General features: G+C 41.5%; 1 protein-coding gene across 1 annotated transcript; it reads left to right on the forward strand.

Moving 5' to 3' along the window:
• Positions 1 to 1,044: 1,044 nt before the first annotated feature.
• On the forward strand, positions 1,045 to 20,644 carry ALAS2 (5'-aminolevulinate synthase 2). The gene is made up of 11 exons (XM_075260361.1): positions 1,045 to 1,133; positions 11,307 to 11,502; positions 11,664 to 11,831; positions 12,852 to 12,986; positions 13,074 to 13,296; positions 13,620 to 13,804; positions 16,951 to 17,130; positions 18,348 to 18,512; positions 19,035 to 19,303; positions 19,392 to 19,554; positions 19,714 to 20,644. The coding sequence occupies exons 2-11, from the start codon at positions 11,325 to 11,327 to the stop codon at positions 19,875 to 19,877; spliced, it is 1,830 nt and encodes a 609-aa protein (XP_075116462.1). The 5' UTR covers positions 1,045 to 1,133; positions 11,307 to 11,324; the 3' UTR covers positions 19,878 to 20,644.
• The last annotated feature ends 611 nt before the right edge of the window (positions 20,645 to 21,255 follow it).

Genomic DNA, 21,255 nt, shown 5'->3' on the forward strand with positions numbered 1-21,255 from the left:
CATAAAAAACTACTGTATCTTACCTGTCCCCCGGCTCCTACGCTGTCGGCCTCCACTGCCGTCCTTCTTCAAAGACGTCAGACATCACATGACCCGGGACGCAGGCCAGGTTCATGTGACGTCAGAGACATCAGACAACTAGGAAGAAGGCCTGGACAGGATCGTGGAGAGGTAAGTAACAGTGTTTTTTATGTTTCTTACCTCTCCCGGTCCGCCAATCATTATACTCGGGGGTCCGAAAAGACCCCCGAGTATAATGATAGCAGTGGTAGCGACTGTCACCGGGCCCTGTGGCAGCTGCCTCTGCTGCTATGGCGGTAGTTATGCTACTGGCTCAGACCATTCTGTAACTCTGTCTTAGCTTGGCGTTCCCCCTCACTTCCTCCTCTATGGCACCGTGTGGAGGTGAGTATGAGTATTGGTGGCAGCACACTAGGAAGAGGACCAAAACCTAGAAACCATCTTACATGTTTTTGCATAAAAGCTGCTGTGTACACAAGGCCAAAGCTGGGAATGACATTAATATGGGGACTGGGGACATACAGTAGAAGGATGATATATAGACCTTAGAAGGGGGGGGGGGATTCCAGCACATGGGCAAGAATTTTAGATATTTGCAAAAATAAATGAAGCCAGCTACATCCAGAGTAATGATGAAAAAATTCCGCAGTAAAAATAAAATTTAACTTTTATTCCATGAATTGAATAAAAAGGTTACATGGCAACCATGGTGTCAAGTCCTGTATACAAAAGCGATGCATTTCGGGACACTCGTCCCATTTATTTTTGCAAATATCTTCATCAAGACAGGTTCAGGTCCACCTATACGCCGTGCTCTCCAGGATCGATTTATTTTGGACATATGGTGAGCTGAATAGTGTTTTTTCTTTTTCAAGAATTTTAGAGTCTAGATCTGCTGACGTCTAACACCTTCTACCAGCTTTTCTTCACATGATTCCCTTGACTGCCCATCTGTTTACAAGTGGTTATCTTCCTTTTTTTTCATTCCCCTAAAATTGTGACGACACTCCCTGAACCAATGAGAAGTGCCCGGGGCGTGTTCATGTATAGCCTTCACTATCTGCACCAGTCATGATCAGCACTTCATGTTCGTCCTCAGTGCAGGGCAACAGGTAAGAAGAACTTTTATTCCTATTATTATATGGATATGTTAGATGGTCAGTCCTACAAAGCAATACGAATACTATATCTACCAATATATTTCCTGTACACATAACACATCATTAGCTTTATATAGACAAATATCCATCGTACAAATTTGTATTCAATGATATTATCCATTGCTATTAGTTTGTTTGTATCATCATCTTATTATTACTAATATTTTTAGACATTTTTCAATTTCACATCGTTATTTATTGCTATTATTTTTATTCGACATTACTATTACTTTTTATTTTTATTTTTTTTATTACTTGTTTTATTACTATATTTTTTTGATTAGTTCCTGCTATTATTTTTATTTATATTATAGTTATTACTATATTTTTTAAGGTTAGGTTCACACCTGCGCTGGGCTAAAACAGATGTTACCTGGGGGTGCCAGTGGACCCCACAAAGTATAATGGGGTCTGCCAGGTGTCTGTCGGGTTTCCGCTGTTTTTATAGTGAAAATGGCGAAGAGAAAAGTCCTCGGCCAAAGTAGGACTGGGGTAGATGTGAACCTAGCCGAACATGTTTTTGACATTTTTATGATACATTACTATTATTTTTATAAATTTTACATTATGTATTGATATATATATATATATATATATATATATATATATATATATATATATATATATATATAATTTTTTTTTATTAGACATTACTAATATTTTTTATTGATTTTTTTTCTATTATTTTTATAGGTTTTTTTAAAAAAAAAACAATTATTACTATTATTTTGTTGTTATTATTATTATTATTAATATTTTTTCTAGTATATTATTACTATTACTTTTTAACATATTTTTTCTAATTTTCTTCATTACTATTATGTTTTGTCTATTTTTTAATGTATATAACTTATCCTGTCCAGCTTTTATTCTTTATTGTTATGACAGATTTCTTGCTTAGTCTACACTGTCAGATGAATTTAGAATACAAATTTTTAATTATAATAAATTAGATAATAATATATTAATCTGAAAATTATAATGAGAAATTTTTGACACAAACTTAATTCCATAAATTCTAGTGATATTTCATTGTTTAGCAGTTTTTAAGGCTTTGTTAGGGGCTTTATTCGCATTCTGCTGATGTGACGTGATAAATAGCATTGTATGCAGTTTTTACTTTTAAAATGGACGCCATGACAGACCCTGACAATGTAAGTCAGTGGATCAATGGGGTCTGTCGAGCGACTGTGGTGCGGGTCTTATGATGGGGCCACCATGGACAGGGAATTGTTTTCTAAAGGTTTTTTATGGGAAAGGTTTTACTGCTCTGTACTGGCGCGATCTGAACCCGCGTTTGACACAAAATATACGACCATATTACAGACGTTTAACCTGTATTGTAAATTCTGAGCAATAATTGTCTAAAAATAATAATTGTGTGTGTATATATATATATATATATATATATATGTGGGTCACTTATGCCAACTTTATTAACCCTTTCCTCTACTGAAGACCAGAAAATTCAGATGTGACTCCAGTGACTTTGCATTTGTTTCTATCCTACAAGTCCTCCTCATAGGGACTCCAACCAAACAGCTCCCTATTTCTCCGCTTCCTAAGGGTGAGATTTTGGGATTTGATGGAAACTAGGCCTCATTACCCATAGCAACCAATTACAGTGCAGCTTTTATTACCCCAGAGCAGTAAAAGTAATGCAAGCTGAGCTGTGATTGGTTGCTATGGGCAACACAACTAGTCCTTGTTTGTATGAGGCCCTTAGTCCCAATATAGAAGTAATTTGCAGTCTGTACATTATGGTCTGTTATGTTGTCCAATAAGTCCTTGCCTATAGTAATATGTTTATGGGCGGATCAGACCGGTTGAGCGCTGACCAGTGTTATCTTCAGCTTTCTACATAGGGCGGTGTGTAGCTGTGACCGTCATGGAGCTCTTGCCTGGTTGCTGTTGACATCAGCAGAATTGGCGACTATTCTATATCTCCGCCTGAGCAGAGCCTCTGTTATCGTACTTACCTCCTCTCCTGATAAAGACGCTCTTCTAAGTAAAAATGTCAAATCAGACCTGACCAGATCCAAATGTTACTAAAGGTTCAGGCCTTCCCTGTAATACGGGAGCAAACACTGGCTACGTTTACATCTGCGCTGTAGTTGTGTTTTTGAAGTTTAAACAGATCCATTTTTATTAGTTTTTCTCTATTTTTTACCAGTGAAACAGAAAAACGGATAACACAACGGACCTACAGTGCAGATGTGAGCATAGCCTGAGTCTTAGGGTAGTGACTACAGTGAAAGTAGATTTTGCCATCGCACGTCACGTAGCAAAAAGCAATATTATGAATGGTATATTGGGATGGAGGATCTGAGATGTTGTATTGGGACCAACAAGCTTTCAGATATACTATATATATACTTTTTCATAGGCCTAGGCTAGAAGACTTTACGTATGCGCCATTAGAGCTAAATTTGTTCCTATAGAAATACATTAGGCCATATTCATGAATCCTGACGTATTGAGCCCCAATCTTCATAACCCTAGTGCCAGTGGCAGGTTTGCCTAATTTATGACACGGCTCCTCCACCAGTGCCTGTGCTGTACATGTAGCTGGTGTAGATTTCAGGGATCATTTGCCCCTTTAAACTGACATATTTTACCCCTCCCTGGGTTTGTACAGCCATGTATTATGACAAAAAACAAGCACAAAAATAGCCAAATAAAGTTTTTTGTATAATTTGTTAACACATAATAAGATGTAAATTATGTAATCACTAGCTGTTACCCGCGACTTCGTCTGCGGTGATTGTAGAAGTGGGTATATACAGGTGTGGGTAAGGTTTTCGTAGTGTGTATAAGGTATGGGATATGAAATGTAACTTTGAATCTTGTTTTTGCTGTAATTCAGAGAATACGTGAGACTTTTGTGTTGAAGCTAATTTGTATTTGAGCTGCTATATATACGGTGTTGTGAGAAACTTTACATAGTGACTTTGGGACAGAGGTATTTGAAGTTAACCCTTTCCCGCCGATGGCATTTTTTGATTTACGTTTTTGATTCCCCTCCTTCTAAACCCCATAACTTTTTTATTTCTCCGCTCCCAGAGCCATATGAGGTCTTAATTTTTCCTTGGACAAATTTTTCTTCATGACGCCACCATTATTTATTCTATATAATGTACTGGGAAGCAGGGAAAAAATTCAGAATGGGGTGGATTTGAAGAAAAAATGCATTTCTGCGACTTTTTTACGGGCTTTGGTTTTACGGCGTTCACTGTGCAACCAAAATGACATGTCCCCTGTATTCTGTGTTTTGTTACGATTCCGGGGATACCAAATTTATATGGTTTTATTTACATTTTTACCCCTTAAAAAAAATCTAAAACTGTGTTAAAAAATTATTTTTTGAAAAGTCGCCATATTCCAACAGCCGTAACTTTTTTACGTGCGTGTAAGGGGATGTATAGGGCGTCTTTTTTTGCGGGACCGGGTGTACTTTGTAGTTCTACCATTTTCGGGAAATGTTATTGCTTTGATCACTTTTTATTCAAATTTTTATCAGAATCAAAACAGTGAAAAAATGGCGGTTTGGCACTTTTGACCATTTTTCCCTCTACGGTGTTAACTGAACAGGAAAAATATTTGTATAGCTTTGTAGAGCGGGCAATTTCGGACGTGAGGATACCTAACATGTATGTGTTTCACAGTTTTTAACTACTTTTATATGTGTTCTAGGGAAAGGGGGGTGATTTGAATTTTTAATCCTTTTTATTTATTTTTTTATATTTTTTTTACTTTTTTAAACTTTTTTTTTTGCATTTATTAGACCGCCTAGGGGTATTGACATGGGTGGGCGGTGTCGCGGATTGTCAGAGCGGTGGGGGTCGGCAAACATGGCTGCTCCGGAGCGTTAAAGAGCGCCTCCTGGAGTATCGTTAAGGTGAGGGGCAAAGTGGTAAAGTATATGTATATGAGATTGTGTGGGGTTAGGGGCGAGGCTGTAGAGGGCAATATGAATTTTGGGGCTTGCTATGGTCCAAAGTGTGTGAGATTGCAGAGATGGTGGTGTGAGTTTTGGTTTTGTGGGGGTCCTGGCACAAACGTATGTGCGCTATTGTGACGAAAAGTAGTCTATTGTTTAATCGGGTGTATTAACTATGTTTGTGGAAAATTTCAGCCAAATCGGTGGAGCGGTTTTTCCGTGATTGAGGAACAAACATCCGAACATGCAAACATCCAAACACACAAACACACAAACCCACAAACTTTCACATTTATAATATTAATAGGATACATTATTGGGACCACTCCTCAGAAAAAGCAAAGGTTATAAGTGTGTCAAAGCAAGTAGCAACTACACACACCCATACGTATGCAAAGTGCACATATACAAATGGGGCAAGTGTGAATAGCAGCTTACATATAAAGAGAGTAATGGGGGCAAATCCGGAGAGGGAAAAGGACCTGACGCACTCTATCGCACCTTTCACCTACGTCTTCGACAAGCAGGTGTCTGTCATACATTAATGTATCTGTACATATTTTACATCTTATTATGTGTTAATAAATGATACAAAATGTTTTTTTTGGCTATTTTTGTGCGCATTTATTCATTGAGTATTAATGGCCTGTAATTTTTGTAGTTTGTATCTATAAGAATTGTTAGAGTTGTTTTTATCCGCTAAAAAATACATTAATGGACAACTGACCCTGGAGGTGAATATTAATCTTAAAGAGTAAATGGCATGGTACAATCAGCCCGTCCCTCTTTATTGTACCCATTACCATAAAGCCCAGGTGGGCTACAGCTCAAACTTTATTGAGTTGGTGAACAAAAACAGTGATGTGGTTACCCTAGTCAGCTTTGGGGGGAGAGGTCATGTCTAAGAAATAGTGCAGATGGAAGTTGGCCTGCTCATTCCAGCCAATCAGATCATCTGTACACACATACACAGTTATCTATGGATGACACCCTTGTTTCTCCCCACATTAGGCCTCTTACAGATGACCGTGGCTGAGGTCAGTGTGCTACCCATGTTGTTCTCGGATATCACACACTGACCCATTCTTTCTATAGTCCCATACACAGGACCATGAAATACATGGGCTGACAATCCAGGCCGCAAAGTATATAACAGGTCCTATTCCTGTTCTATTTTGAGGCCCTGCTTCCGTGGTTACTATTCATTTAATGAAAGGGGTCTCAGAAACATGCCTGGTGCACAGGTGACACACGGGCGACATTCATGTGTCCTCTTTGTGCTGCCTGTGCCATTAATTCACAGCCGGCTGTTTGGCCACGGTCGTCTGCAATTGGCCTTAGTCTGGAGGCACTTAGAGGTTACAGAACTGTACATAGATATATACTGTACACATTCATATATATATATATATATATATATATATATATATATGATAGATAGATAGATAGATAGATAGATAGATAGATAGATAGATAGATAGATAGATAGATATTGGGATCAAAATTGTTGAGCCAATACTGATGTAGTGATTTGTAGCCATTAGGGAGAATTTCCCAAAATACTCAATATAGATAGAGAAGGATTGGTAGCATTGTAAGCAAGTTCGAAAGCAGTCACCCAGATAAGGTGTATATACCTTTCTTATATACTTTGTGTATCTGTTTTTTTTTTTTTAGTTTTCACTCTTTCTTACAAGCATCTGTACGAGCAGGACTGTAACAGCAAAAACTCGTAAAAAAATATTTCTATCATCCTACCAGTATTCACACATGGATTGACTTACGTGTCCGAATATTTAGGAACACTCTGTTGACTCCTCTGAGCGAAACATATTCCAATTCCAAAGAAAAAAAAACCTTCCATCATCCAACAACGATAATATCCAAATAGTAAGAAACACTCCAAACTATGAGTAAGGGGCAATACGCTCTGAAAGGCGTAGGCTGTGTTCATGGATCCTGGATTTCTTCTGTAACTTGTGGTTACTCTTTTTAACTACGTACCATTAAAAGTTGTTTTTTACTATTTGGATATTATCAGTGTTGGATACTGGAACTTTTTTTTTCCTATGGAAGTGCTGTAACTGGACAGGGTTAACAATGAATGTGTCTGGTCACTGACTGAAAGCATAGGTGTTGACTTTGGAGAGATATGTTTTATTAGCAACTTATATACATATTTTTGTAAGTTTTATTTGTAGGTTTCCTTTGTGTTTTTAAAATATACCAAAACTGCATTGCAAAATACGTGTTTTTTTTGTGTGTTTTTTTTCTGGGGAAAAGTGGCACAATAAGAATTGGTGCACTAAAACCTTTGCACACATCAGAACAAAAGTTATTTATAAAGTTGCAGAACGTCTGAATTTACAAATCAGAAATAAAACGAAAAACAGTAAAAAATACAGAAAATGTATCAAAATGTCCTACATGTCATATTGTGCCAAACTCATGATAGAATTTACTAACCCATCAACGCCAGTTTTCTGATGTTCGGATATTCGGAGCGCAGCCTTGTTTTACAGCAGCGAAATGCCACATTGTTGGTTCTGTGCCCATTTCACCAATTCCTAATATCCCCCCCCCCCTTCTCTTTCTTATGGCATGTACTGTATATGGAAGGGACGTTCAGCAGTTCTGGAACAGAGACTATATGGCTGTAGATTCTTCATTCAGAGCCCTTGAAAAGCAGGGAGATGACACTGGTGACCACAAGAGATGCAACCCAACTTCCCCAGAAGCATGTATATAAATGATAACACCTAACTAGATGACCCATAAACTTATATGAACTTTTTGGTCATACGACCGATATATAAACTTTTCAACTAAATATCACCTAACTGGATGACTCTTGAACTTATGAACTTTTTGTTTTTAGGTAATAGTGCTTTGTAAAATGAGGGTGGGTTTTGTCAGGCTCCTCTTGGCCGAAAACTTCTTACGTCATTTTAACTGGAAGTTGTGGTGCGTTCCTCTTGAGCAAGAAACCTGATCAAACTGAACCCTCAAGAGCATCACTCGCTTCAGTCACTAAGGGCTAGTTCACACGTGAACTGCCCGCGCGGGTTTTGACACAGAGAGAGACGCGGCGAGCCGCGTCTCTCTCTTGTCAAAACCCGCCCGCCGCGACCATCGCTGTCGCGGCTTAACCCTCTGCTGTCGGCTCAAATGAATGAGCCGACATAGGAGGGAGCTGCGGGGGGCGGAAGCCGCGCGACTGAGACAGCGCGGCTTCCGCCTGAAGAAAGGACATGTCCTTTCTTCTCTCCGCTAGCAGCAGCTCGCCGCTAGCGGAGAACAGAAGCCCGGCGGTCTCCATAGACCACCATTATAAGGGGAGGTTTTGGACGCGAAATCCGCTGTCAAAAACCTCCCCGCCCACTGACATTACAGGAGTATTACAAGAGAACTGTTTGTAGCATGAAAACTCATCCTTGAAGGGGCCATGGCACTTGGGAGAGAGCTGCAGCCTTTTCGTTGTTTATACCTGTATACATAGTAGCGGTGGTGCAGGACATTGTAACTTCGTCCTGGTCACCTGAATGCAACAAAACTGCAATATCCTGTACCACCAATTTACCCTGTACCACCACTGTTAAATAGATGGCATGTAGGTAGACCAGCTGGTGTAAACAATGAAAAGAGATGATCAGTGAGGGTACCAAGAGATGGACCAACACCAATCTGATACTGATGGCCTACCCTAACCATACGCAAATCAATATTGTGATCTCACAAAACCATGTTAAGCTAAAGGAGTGTCAGACCCCTGGGACTACCAGTGATGAGGAGATCGTGGGACTGAAAGTCCCCCTTGCCTCCTCCTTGTCAATGGAGCACCAATGCTCTTGGACCTCCAGTGATATGACACTTATTCCATATCCTCTGGCAAGGGAATAAGTGTCTTTAATGGCACAAGCCCTGTAACAGAGAGGGAAAGGGTCTCCCATTGTTTCTTTCTTTGGACGACCCAGTACTTGAATTATATGGATGATTTATTGATTTTACTGTGTAATACTTCACTTCTCCCATGGAGGTGCTGCAGGGGAGTTAAACACTTGCTGCAGGATTCCCTTACAGATTGTGGAGGGTCCCAGCAGCAGGACAAGCTGTGGCCACCCTTTAAGCAAAAAAGAAAATTGTCAAGACTGACAGAACAGCTCCACATCTATCCATGGCTTCTTTCTAGTACTGCAGCTCGGTTCAGTTTAAGTGAATGTGGCAGAGCTACAATGCCACAAACATCCAGTAGATGTGTGGTCATTTTTAGAAGAAAGCTCTTTGATACAACCCTTTAAGTGTCTGACAATTGGTAAATCTAGCTGTTAGATAAAAAAAGAACATCAGGGGTCAACTGATTCCCTATCTGACTCCCTTTAAAGTGTTACCTTTAAATCCAAAACTGGTGTGACCTGACTGACTATGGGTGTCTTTTGCCTCTTGGATGGTGCAGTGAGTACGCTTTCTACTGCACATCCTGCTTAAAAAGTGCAGAGTATATTTACCTGGACTACTATGGGCCTCTATCCCACTGGGCCCTGGGATCTGCCCGGGTTCTCTGGTATCTCCTGATATCTAAGGTGGATGCCAAAGTGTTTGGTTCCAGTATTACATTCAGCTCATTAAATAGAGATACTTAGAATAATTCTTCACATCTGGTCATGGAGTCTCTTGCACAGGACGGTCTGTGATCAGCTGGGTGTGACCTGGTAGTGCCACAGATAACGCACTCCATTGGGCTTATCTCCTATGGACACTCTTAATGTCCCAGTGAAATCTGCTGCCTCTGACACTAAGATAGTCCCTGCCCATGTCACAAGAAACATGTCACTCGAACAGCAAGAAGCAGACATATTGTTATAGAGATAGACGGATTGTTATAGATTGTAGACGCAATGAAGAAAAACCAGCATTGGCAGGGCGGAAGATGTGGGCAATGCATATATATATATATATATATATATATATATATATATATATATATATACGACACAACACCCTATAAGGAACTAAACCTAAACAAGGGGGAAGGGAAGTGGCACTCATCATAATCAATCAGATCCAGCCATTGTAACAATATATGAAAACATTTTTTATTCAAGAAATGTTGAGGTGTAGAGTATATATTATTCTCTATATAGACAGCTATATCCAGGGTTATATGGGCTGTTCTCTTGGATAAATCTTTTTTTATTCCCTTTTACTGTATTCGTACACATTACACACAGCCTGATGCTTTACGTGGATTCCTTCAACAATATCAAACTTTTCGCCCATGGGTCTTACCAGTGAACTGACATTACCACTTGGCGTCCATATGACCTCTGCATTCTCACCAAACATGTAGCTCCTTCCACCAGCCATATGACCTCCATTACCAAACACTCCATAAATGTCAGCCATTGGAGCATACACATTGTCCCATAAATATAATCCATGTTGCCCCATAAATATAAGCTAGTGTCTGCCACATTGCCGTATAGGCACCATCAATGATGCCCCTGTACATGACAACCACATTGCTCTCTAAGTACCAGTCCCATATTTTGTCTTGTAGCATTATAAGACATACATAAGAAGAGGTTGCTCTGCTTTCACAGTCATACTATGGAGCTACACACCTTGCCTTCAGATATAGTGATATAATATATATGAGGGTGTCCAGATGCGCCCTTCTGGCAGATATTGGGGGAAAGGATGATTGGGCATGTTGGATCTTGATATGTACAATCCTATATTCCCACAGAAAATACACATCTACCTGAGGACAGTATCTTCATGAGATCCTAAAGCAACCTATTCACTGTGTTATGTCCAATGCATGGACTGAAGGAGTGGTGCAAAGTATACCAGGAGGAGCAATGCTGTCTCATCCACCATCCCCTAAGGTTGTTCACTAGGCATAACACAGTGTACCACTTTTGGTCACAGTAGTAACCTGACAGTAGTCATGTCCTCCATCCTCACAGTTTATCTTTCTTCGCTTCATTCACCCTGGTCTACTGGCCACAATGTGTAGCCACCAGCTGCTATGGAGCAATGGAGTCATTTCCTCTACTACTCTTTGTGTTTTCTCAATGGCTGCAGTTTCAAAAAGCTCAAAACTATTACTCAAGAATCCACACAACACAAGTGACTGAAGGGTTCCTCATAGTATCCAATGTTGTCACTGCTTCTCATTGCAGATACCCTAACGTGTGAACATGGCTTCTCTCATCAAACTCTGTCCCTACTACACTCGGGACCCCTCGGTGTTCCTGCGGGCCGCTCAACCAATGATTATGCGTAGTGCGGAGCGTTGTCCAGTCCTGCTGACTCGTGCTTTCGCTACGTCTGCCAGTAGCCCACAGAAGGTCAAGGATACTACACTGCCCCCTGGAGGTAAGGCATATCATTCTAAACATACACATTCTGACCTGCTCTGTCTGCTATAATCTAATGAGTGTCTGCACCCCTCAACTCTACTAAAAAGTCTTATTTCACTTAATAGAAATGTACATACTCCATGATACCTAGATGAAAATGCAACGTTTATGTTTTAGTCTCTTCTGGAGCCTCCAACAGGCGCACCCTGGCACAAGCAGCTCCTCAAGCTGCCACCGCCAACACCAAGTGCCCTTTTATCGAGACGGAGATGGAGAAAGAGGCCAGTTACATTGTCCAGAAGGCTGCTCCTGAAGTTCAAGAGGATCTGAAGGCTTTCAAGACAGGTACGAACAATGCAAATGGACAGTCATAGAAATCTCATAAAGCGAGCTATGGCTGTATCCAAGGATATACATCCGCTTCATTACAGTCACTGGTTGATACTTGACAGATAAGCCGGTGAGATCTAGTGTAGTGAGTGACAATGCCAGGTCTCCACAGGGGCATGGAGAGGGGTGTTGCCACCCGCTGGCAGAGAAATCTGTTTCCAAGCAATGGCCCAAATAAAGTAAACAATGAAAATATGTTGGTTAGGGGCTAGTTCACATGTGAAAAAAACACCTGGCTTATTTTGGTCCCGAAAAAAAAAACACTTCCTAATTAGGAAGCTATTTTTTGACCTTGAGGGGTTTTTTGGAGCGTTTTCTGAAGCAGTTTTTGGTAAAAACTGCTTCAGAAAACGCCAGGCGATTTTCCCCTCCCCTAAAGTGAATGGACTGTAAAAAAAAAACGCTAGGCATTTTTCGCCTCCCATCCACTTCTATTGCTTTCCTCAGGCGGAATCCACCTGAAGAAAGGTCATGTTGCTTCTTTTTTTCTGCTAGTGGCAAAAAACTGCTAGCAGAAAAATAAAAAGCTAGCAGTCTCCATAGACCACCATTGGTCTGTCAAAATCTTCATTGCCCCCGTGTGAACTAGCCCTAGGAAGTCTTAAGATCTCACAATGTTTCAATTATAGGGAATTTACTGGAACCTTTCTGGTAAATCCAAGGAACCCCCACAGAAAGTATTAACTTCATGAGAAGACCTATCAGTTTAACTACAGTTAAGTGCATTTGGAATTTTTTCTCTAGTCGCCCCCCCCCCCCCCTTCCCTGCTCCTGCCTGAAACCACCCATTTGTCATTAAAGAGCCTAGGTAGCATATAAGGCACCAAAACTAACTGCACTGATTTCTCAGGAACGGTGGGCGCTAGGAGGAAAAATTGCAACTATGTCAGAAAAAGTGGAGCGATGTAAAGAACTGCAGCTGGTGGTAGTGGTGAAAGAACCTCTTAAATTTGACCATATTTATTTGCCCACCAGATGCTCTTAGCACTTTGCTGTATGAAGTCAAGTCAAGCCTGAAGAAGAAGTTCTATGGTGACTCCCCTAAAAAAGTGAACCTAGGAACTGGGGCTCCTCTCATTCCAACTCATCTGATCAAAGAAAACATGACAGGTATATTACAAGTTCTTCTCTAAAAAGTTGTCCTATTGTTAAGTAACAATGACCAACGTTTTGGTTACCCTTTCGTACACCCACCAGGTGGAGCTGCCTTTGGCTACGATGAGTTCTTCAACCGGAGGATTGAGGAGAAGAAACAGGACTACACGTATCGGGTGTTCAAGACTGTGAACCGTAAGGCCAGTGCCTACCCGTTTGCTGAGGATTTCTCTGACCTCCAGGGAGAAAAGAAGGAAGTGTCCGTTTGGTGCAGCAATGACTACCTGGGCATGAGCAGGCACCCTCGTGTGGTTAATGCTATAGCGTAAGTACCAAAAATACAACATATATGTCCATCTTTGAACTACAGTTCAGTTGACAACCGAAGAAATCGACAAGGGTTTACAGGGTTCATTTGTGTGCCACAAAAATGTACAAGACTAAGACAATGGAAGTAACGTAATACAATGTATACATTGAGTAGGTGATATTTGTAGCCCTCAAAATGGCTGACAATGGTTGCAAACTCCTCTCCACATTTACAGTAGGAAGAGCAGCTCTGGAGCACTACATCCTACTCTACTTCAAGTAGGCTCATAGTGTCAGAAATCAGGAGATATAAGGATAATTTTATGTTTTTCTTATCAGGGAGTCTCTTAAGGAGCATGGAGCTGGGGCAGGAGGAACTAGGAACATTTCTGGCACCAGCAAATACCATGTGGACCTGGAATGTGAATTAGCGGATCTGCACCACAAGGATGCAGCCCTGCTCTTCTCCTCCTGCTTTGTTGCCAATGACTCTACCCTGTTCACTTTGGCAAAGATGTTACCAGGTAGGTAAAGCATGTCTGCAGAGGTGACTACTAAGAGGAATGTCACCTACCATAATATTAGTAGGGAAACTGCACATTATAAGGCAGATTGGGAGTTGGCTATGTGTCAGTAGGAAAGATTTGGGCCTGTAATCCCTTATTTACAGCAAATTGTAAAAAAAAATATGCTGAGTCTAACACTGTCCTCCAATGTCATCCGTCATACAGTCCTATGAAAAAGTTTGGGCACCCCTATTAATCTTAATCATTTTTAGTTCTAAATATTTTGGTGTTTGCAACAGCCATTTCAGTTTGATATATCTAATAACTGATGGACACAGTAATATTTCAGGATTGAAATGAGGTTTATTGTACTAACAGAAAATGCGCAATATGCATTAAACCAAAATTTGACCGGTGCAAAAATATGGGCACCTCAACAGAAAAGTGACATTAATATTTAGTACATCCTCCTTTTGCAAAGATAACAGCCTCTAGTCGCTTCCTGTAGCTTTTAATCAGTTCCTGGATCCTGGATGAAGGTATTTTGGACCATTTCTTTCTACAAAACAATTCAAGTTCAGTTAAGTTTGATGGTCGCCGAACATGGACAGCCTGCTCTCAAATGATCTGAAAACAAAGATTGTTCAACATAGTTGTTCAGGGGAAGGATACAAAACGTTGTCTCAGAGATTTAACCTGTCAGTTTCCACTGTGAGGAACATAGTAAGGAAATGGAAGACCACAGGGACAGTTCTTGTTAAGCCCAGAAGTGGCAGGCCAAGAAAAATATCAGAAAGGCAGAGAAGAAGAATGGTGAGAACAGTCAAGGACAATCCACAGACCACCTCCAAAGAGCTGCAGCATCATCTTGCTGCAGATGGTGTCACTGTGCATCGGTCAACTATACAGCGCACTTTGCACAAATAGAAGCTGTATGGGAGAGTGATGAGAAAGAAGCCGTTTCTGCACGTACGCCACAAATAGAGTTGCCTGAGGTATGAAAAAGCACATTTGGACAAGGCAGCTTCATTTTGGAAACAAAAATTGAGTTGTTTGGTTATAAAAAAAGGCGTTATGCATGGCGTCCAAAAAGAAACAGCATTCCAAGAAAAACACATGCTACCCACTGTAAAATTTGGTGGAGGTTCCATCATGCTTTTTGGCTGTGTGGCCAATGCCGGCGTCGGGAATCTTGTTAAAGTTGAGAGTCGCATGGATTCCACTCAGTATCAGCAGATTCTTGAGAATAATGTTCAAGAATCAGTGACGAAGTTGAAGTTACGCCGGGGATGGATATTTCAGCAAGACAATGATCCAAAACACCGCTCCAAATCCTCAGGCATTCATGCAGAGGAACAATTACAATGTTCTGGAATGGCCATCCCAGTCCCCAGACCTGAATATCATTGAACATCTGTGGGATGATTTGAAGCGGGCTGTCCATGCTCGGCGACCATCTAACTTAACTGAACTTGAATTGTTTGTCCAAAATACCTTTATCCAGGATCCAGGAACTGATTAAAAGCTACAGGAAGCGACTAGAGGCTGTTATCTTTGCAAAAGGAGGATCTACTAAATATTAATGTCACTTTTCTGTTGAGGTGCCCATACTTTTGCACCGGTCAAATTTTGGTTTAATGCATATTGCACATTTTCTGTTAGTACAATAAACCTCATTTCAATCCTGAAATATTACTGTGTCCATCAGTTATTAGATATATCAAACTGAAATGGCTGTTGCAAATACCAAAATATTTAGAACTAAAAATGATTAAGATTAATAGGGGTGCCCAAACTTTTTCATAGGACTGTATGTTCATCTTATGGTGGAATGGATTGTTCACACATTCAGGCGTTCCACACTTTAAATAGGGAGAAGAGAGTACAAGAGAAGGAAGAGGAAGGATGGATGGAGAAGGGTGGAGAGAGTAGAAGAGAAGTCAAAAGGTGGACGTATGGTGAAGGGTGGGGAGAGTAGAAGAGAAGTCAAAAGATGGATGGATGGTTAAGAATGGGGAGAGTAGAAAAGAAGTAAAAAAATGGACGGATAGTGAAGGGTGGGGAGTATAGAAGAGAAAGTTGGATGGAGAAGGGTGGGAAGAGTAGAAGAGAAGGGAGAGGATGGATGGATGGTGAAGGGTATTCAGAGTAAAAGGGAAGGGAGAGGAGGGATAGATGGATGGAAAAAGGAGTGGAGTGGAAGGCTTGGGAAAAAAGAGTGTACAGGAGAAGGGAGGAATATAAAAGAGAGGAGAGAAAAAGGGAGGAGTGGAGAAAAGAGAACAGCGCAGAGGTGAGGGTAGAAGAGAAGAGAATAGAAGATAGAGAAGGAGGGGAGAAGATAGGGGAATACAGGAAAGAGGAGGAAAGGAAAGTAAAAGGAGAGAAGAAAATAGAGGAAAAGATTTGTGCAGAGAAGGGAAGGGAAAGAAAAGGAGAGTGGAGAGGAGATGGGATGAAATTGAGAGACAGAGAATAGAAAGGAGAGAAATTTTGAGGAAAAGACAGGAGGAAGGATGGGAATGGAGAAGAAAGGAGGGATGGATAAGTGAAATGAGAGGAGGAATGAGAAAGAAAAATGATGGACGAATGGAGAAGAGAGAGGGCAGAGCGAGAGAGTAAAGGAGAGGAGCTAAAAGAGAGAGAGAAGGGATGGAGAAGAGGGGGTAGTGGAGAAGAGAGACTAAAGCAGAAAAAGCAGGAAGAAATGAGGGAAGGTGAGCGGGGGGAGAGAAGGAAAGAAGGACAGTAGAGAGGAGCAAAAGGATCAGAGTGTATAAAGGGGATATGGCGGGACCTTCAGTACATCCCAACCTTCTGTTCTCTCTGTAAGCTGGTGCAGTAGGTAGTCAGTAAGTAGTCTGTATTGTGCCACACCAAGTTAGCAGATTCTTCTGCTGCCACTCTCTTCTATCCTCTATCTATTATAAAGTAAAGAAAATATCCAAATAAAAGGATTAATAAATGTATATTTAGAAGCCTCTAAAAATCTAAGTAGTAGAATACGGGCCAGTAATATAATGATCATATATAGCCTATAACAGGCAGAAATAAGGTGAATTCAGTTGAAGAACGAATGGAGTTACAGCCGGCTTTAGATTTAGTGTCCCTTTATTCATGGCCACTTGTACAGAAATAATAACTTGTTTTGTCCTTGTCTCCAGGCTGTGAGATTTACTCGGATGCAGGAAACCATGCATCTATGATCCAGGGCATCCGGAACAGTGGGGTGGCTAAATACGTCTTCCGTCACAATGACCCTGCCCATCTTGAAGAACTGCTCCGTAAATCAGATCCTAAAAAACCCAAGATTGTTGCCTTTGAGACAGTCCACTCTATGGATGGTGAGCTCTCAAACACCCCTCTTATCCTGTTGACACATAATGGATGATGTAAAAACTGATCTGATCTGTGACTGTGATCTGCTCATGTCGAGTGTGACAGGCGGGATCCTCCAGCAGATCATCCCATGGACTGTAATCTATGTAATGAGGAGGAGGATGTCATGGTCAATACATCCTGGAAATGCTACATGTGCGGCTCATAGAAATGGGACGTGACATGAAAATCATATTAGCAATCCCAAGAGTGATCTTAAAGAGGACCCGTCACCTGTCCTGATATGTCTGATTTATCATATACTTGTGTTCCCCATTATATAACATTTCCAGAGCATGCTTTCTTAGCAGTCTGTATTGTGCTGTTCCTCAATTATTCCTCAAGACAATTCTGAATACGTTGACTGTAGGGAGCATGTCCCTGCACACTCTCACACTGGATGTTACTATTCCCTCTGTCCCACCCTATGTAGGGAAACAGCCTTGTGAAAGGTCATGAGTATCAGATTGGTGGGAGTTAGATACCCAGGACCCCCACGAATCAGCATTTTAAAGAGACCGCAGCATTTGGGTGAGCGCTGTAACTTCACATTGCATTAATATTATATAAACAGGCATGTGACCAATGAATGTGACCACTGGCCTGTGAAGCAGAACCCACCGGAAGCAGCTGATCTGTGGGGTCCTGTGTATCAGACCCCCATTAATTGCATATTAATGACCTATCCTAAGGGCAGGTCATCAATATTTAAAGGAGTTGCGCCAACTTTTTATCCCTTATAGACAGGAATGGGACTTCATGATTAGTGGGGGTCTGACCACTGAGACCTCTACCACTCCTGAGAAGAGGGTTCTGGTCTTCAGTCTTGATGGATTACTGCACTTGGCTATTTCCATCTCCGGAGCTCCCATAGAGAATGAATGGATCACCAGGGCGAATGCTTGGCTTTCCAATCTATCCGGGACAGGAGAACTGGATCCCCATTTTCAGGATCATGAGGGTCCTAGCAGTCAGATTCCCACTAACTATGGAGTTACCCTCAATAGACGAGAACATCAACCCCTTTAACTCCCAGAAAACTCCTTTAAACATTTTAGAGCAGAAAGTTTTCTACCTGAAATAAGTTTCACAGATCTTTCCACGATTTGCACAGGGCTTACAGCCATAATATGGATGCTACAGTCATATACTTTTCATTAAGCGTTTATCATATTGTTTACAGGTGCAATCTGCCCCCTAGAGGAGTTGTGTGATATAGCACACAAATATGGTGCCCTGACATTCGTTGATGAAGTGCATGCAGTGGGGCTGTACGGGGTGCGGGGTGCAGGAGTAGGAGAAAGAGATGGCGTAATGCACAAGATGGATATTATCTCAGGAACATTGGGTAAGTCATGGATTTGTTATATGTGTAAATGAGGATTTTACTGTACTAGAAATCTACAAAGGAGGTGGCCATGAATAAGGAGGACACCTGGAAATTCCCATTTATTCTAATGGGAAGTCACCTTGTACACTACCAGATCAAATCAAATAGGATTTATTGGCACGTCCAAATGGATATTTGGCATTGCCAAAGCTAGTAAAGTGGGGGGAGGGGCGGAGTTGGAGTTGAGGGGGAGAGTATGGGGGGGGGACTGATTTGGGGTATAACAGTCCATGGAGTCTCATCTTCCTCTTAGTTGGTGACCGCTATATGGGGAGGTGGGGTGGGGCGTTTGATTTGGGGTATAACAGTCCGTGGAGTCTCATCTTCTTCTTGTTTGGTGACAGTTGGACACGTATTGGGCAGCGATCTCCACAGTGGCCTTTTCTTCTCCCAGTAGGATGTAGAGTTTGGTGACTGGGAATGACTGAATTAGCTGGAGAATCATGCTATATACTATATAACTCTATTATTTCTTCATAGGGAAGGCATTTGGCTGTGTCGGTGGCTATGTGGCTAGCACAGCTGCCCTCATTGACACTGTGCGCTCTTACGCTGCCGGATTCATTTTTACCACCTCTCTGCCCCCCATGGTGCTTGCCGGTGCTTTAGAGTCTGTGCGTGTCTTGAAAAGTGAGGAAGGGCAAGCACTGCGCCGCGCCCACCAGCGCAATGTCAAGCATATGCGCCAGCTGCTCATGGACGCTGGGCTACCTGTCATCAACTGTCCCAGCCACATCATCCCCATACGGGTAAGAGACACTCTCATATACATGATGATACAAATACTGATCTAGGTATCTCCGTCAGACATGACTAACTGATTGTGTCCCATACCAGGTTGGCAATGCCGCGTTGAACAGCAAGATCTGTGACATCCTTCTGTCTGAGCACAACATTTATGTGCAGGCCATCAACTACCCAACTGTTCCCCGTGGAGAAGAGTTGTTGAGGCTGGCTCCCTCCCCACACCACGCTCCTGAGATGATGAATTACTTTGTGGGTAAGCAATAGTCATTAAATGGTTAATGAAAGGAACTATTATGGCAGAATCAGACTACACACTGGATTTGTATGTAGTCTGTAACCATGGAAACGTCCAGTTAAGCTTCAGTTTTTAGATAAATGATTGCAAATGAACCTTCACATTCCTTTTCTACAGAGTGTCTGGTTGAAACATGGAAGGAAGCTGGGATGCCATTGCAGTCACCCTCCGCCGCCGAGTGCAACTTCTGCCACCGCCCCCTGCACTTTGACCTGATGAGCGAGTGGGAGCGTACATACTTTGGAAACATGGAGCCGAAATATATCACTATGTACGCATAAGCCTGCTTGGAGGGCCTCAACACACTGGTGCTAGCAGTCCTATTGGTAAACTGCCCCCCAACATGTCCACAGACCAACAAATTGGCTAGTAACCAAATATTCAACTCAGAGATACTCAGCCATTTATATAGTATAGGTACAAGCAAACAGACCCCCCTTCCACCCAATGCTCCCGCTTCAGATTCCCCAGCAGTCTCTGCTTTCTGGCCCTACAGGAAATGGGGCTCATCCTATCACTGTTTGTATGACTGGCCATTTCCTATGTATTGTGAGGGACCAGGAAGTATTGACGAATGCTTTGCCAGGGGTTACATCAAGTAGCTCTTCTTTTTAGTAAATTTCCAATATATTATCCATGATAACTTGGCTGCTCTCTATGCGGAGGTGCGGCATGGCCGTGTCACCAACAGACGTGATGTCACTTCCTGGGAAGAGCCTATTGTGAAAGAGAGCAGCCATGTTTTCTAATCCTGGATAATCCCTTTAAGCCTCTCTTAAAGTTTCCCCTGCTAAACATCCCTTTAACCCTTAATGGACTAGCTTAGTCTAACATAACCACTACTTACGACAGTCTCTACATCTCGCCAGACGTCCTACAATCACGCCGCTTCTGTAATAATTTATTTCAAGCAATAATATGACACTTTGCTCATGTTCTAGAATCTGTGTATTATCTGCATATATTAGTCGTATTGCCACGTCCGGGCTGCGAGTGTGTTTGAGATGTTCACACGTCAACTGACAATAAAGGCATCTGCATAAAGTCATCTGTTATGGTGTCGGTGACTATTTATAGGGGAATTCAGCATTGGGGGAGATGATATGACTAGGAGTCAGCTGTACATGTCTGGCAGTGGGGTGGGTATCCATAAGCAGACCCCAGAACAAAGCTTGTAATAGGTCACCTCTCATAATGATAGATTAAACCAGAGTCTATTTTAGAGGGTGGTTTACTCTGGGTGGCCCCATGGATGTGAATCTCAGGAACAAACAGAATCCGCTCAGTATTATTTAGTGATGTATGGTGCTATTATTTGAAAATGTATTACAGTAATAAGTGGGAACTATATGGTAGTATTATGTGGGCTTCTTAAGAGTATTATTTATATACTGTATGTTCTTTGGCACTACATAGTAGTAGTATGTGTGCCGTATAGGGCAGTATTATGTGTATACTGAGAATAGTATTTTCATACTGTATATGGCAGCATTATTTGTATAGAATTATTAGTATTGTATAGTAGTATTGGTATATTATATATGGCAGTATTATGTGTTTATGGAGGTTAGAATTTGTATTCTGTATATGGCAGTATCGTATGTATACTGGAGTAGTATTTCTATATGGTATATGGCAGTATTATGTGTATATTTTGAG

Source organism: Leptodactylus fuscus, chromosome 11 (assembly GCF_031893055.1).
Source record: "Leptodactylus fuscus isolate aLepFus1 chromosome 11, aLepFus1.hap2, whole genome shotgun sequence".
NCBI lineage: Eukaryota > Metazoa > Chordata > Amphibia > Anura > Leptodactylidae > Leptodactylus > Leptodactylus fuscus.

Coding starts and splice junctions, on each gene's coding strand:
- ALAS2 (XM_075260361.1), top strand. CDS start 11,325: ATGGCTTCTCTCATCAAACTCTGTCCCTACTACACTCGGGACCCCTCG. Junction 13,297..13,619: donor CGTGTGGTTAATGCTATAGC/GTAAGTACCAAA, acceptor TTTTCTTATCAG/GGAGTCTCTTAAGGAGCATG. Junction 13,805..16,950: donor TTTGGCAAAGATGTTACCAG/GTAGGTAAAGCA, acceptor CCTTGTCTCCAG/GCTGTGAGATTTACTCGGAT.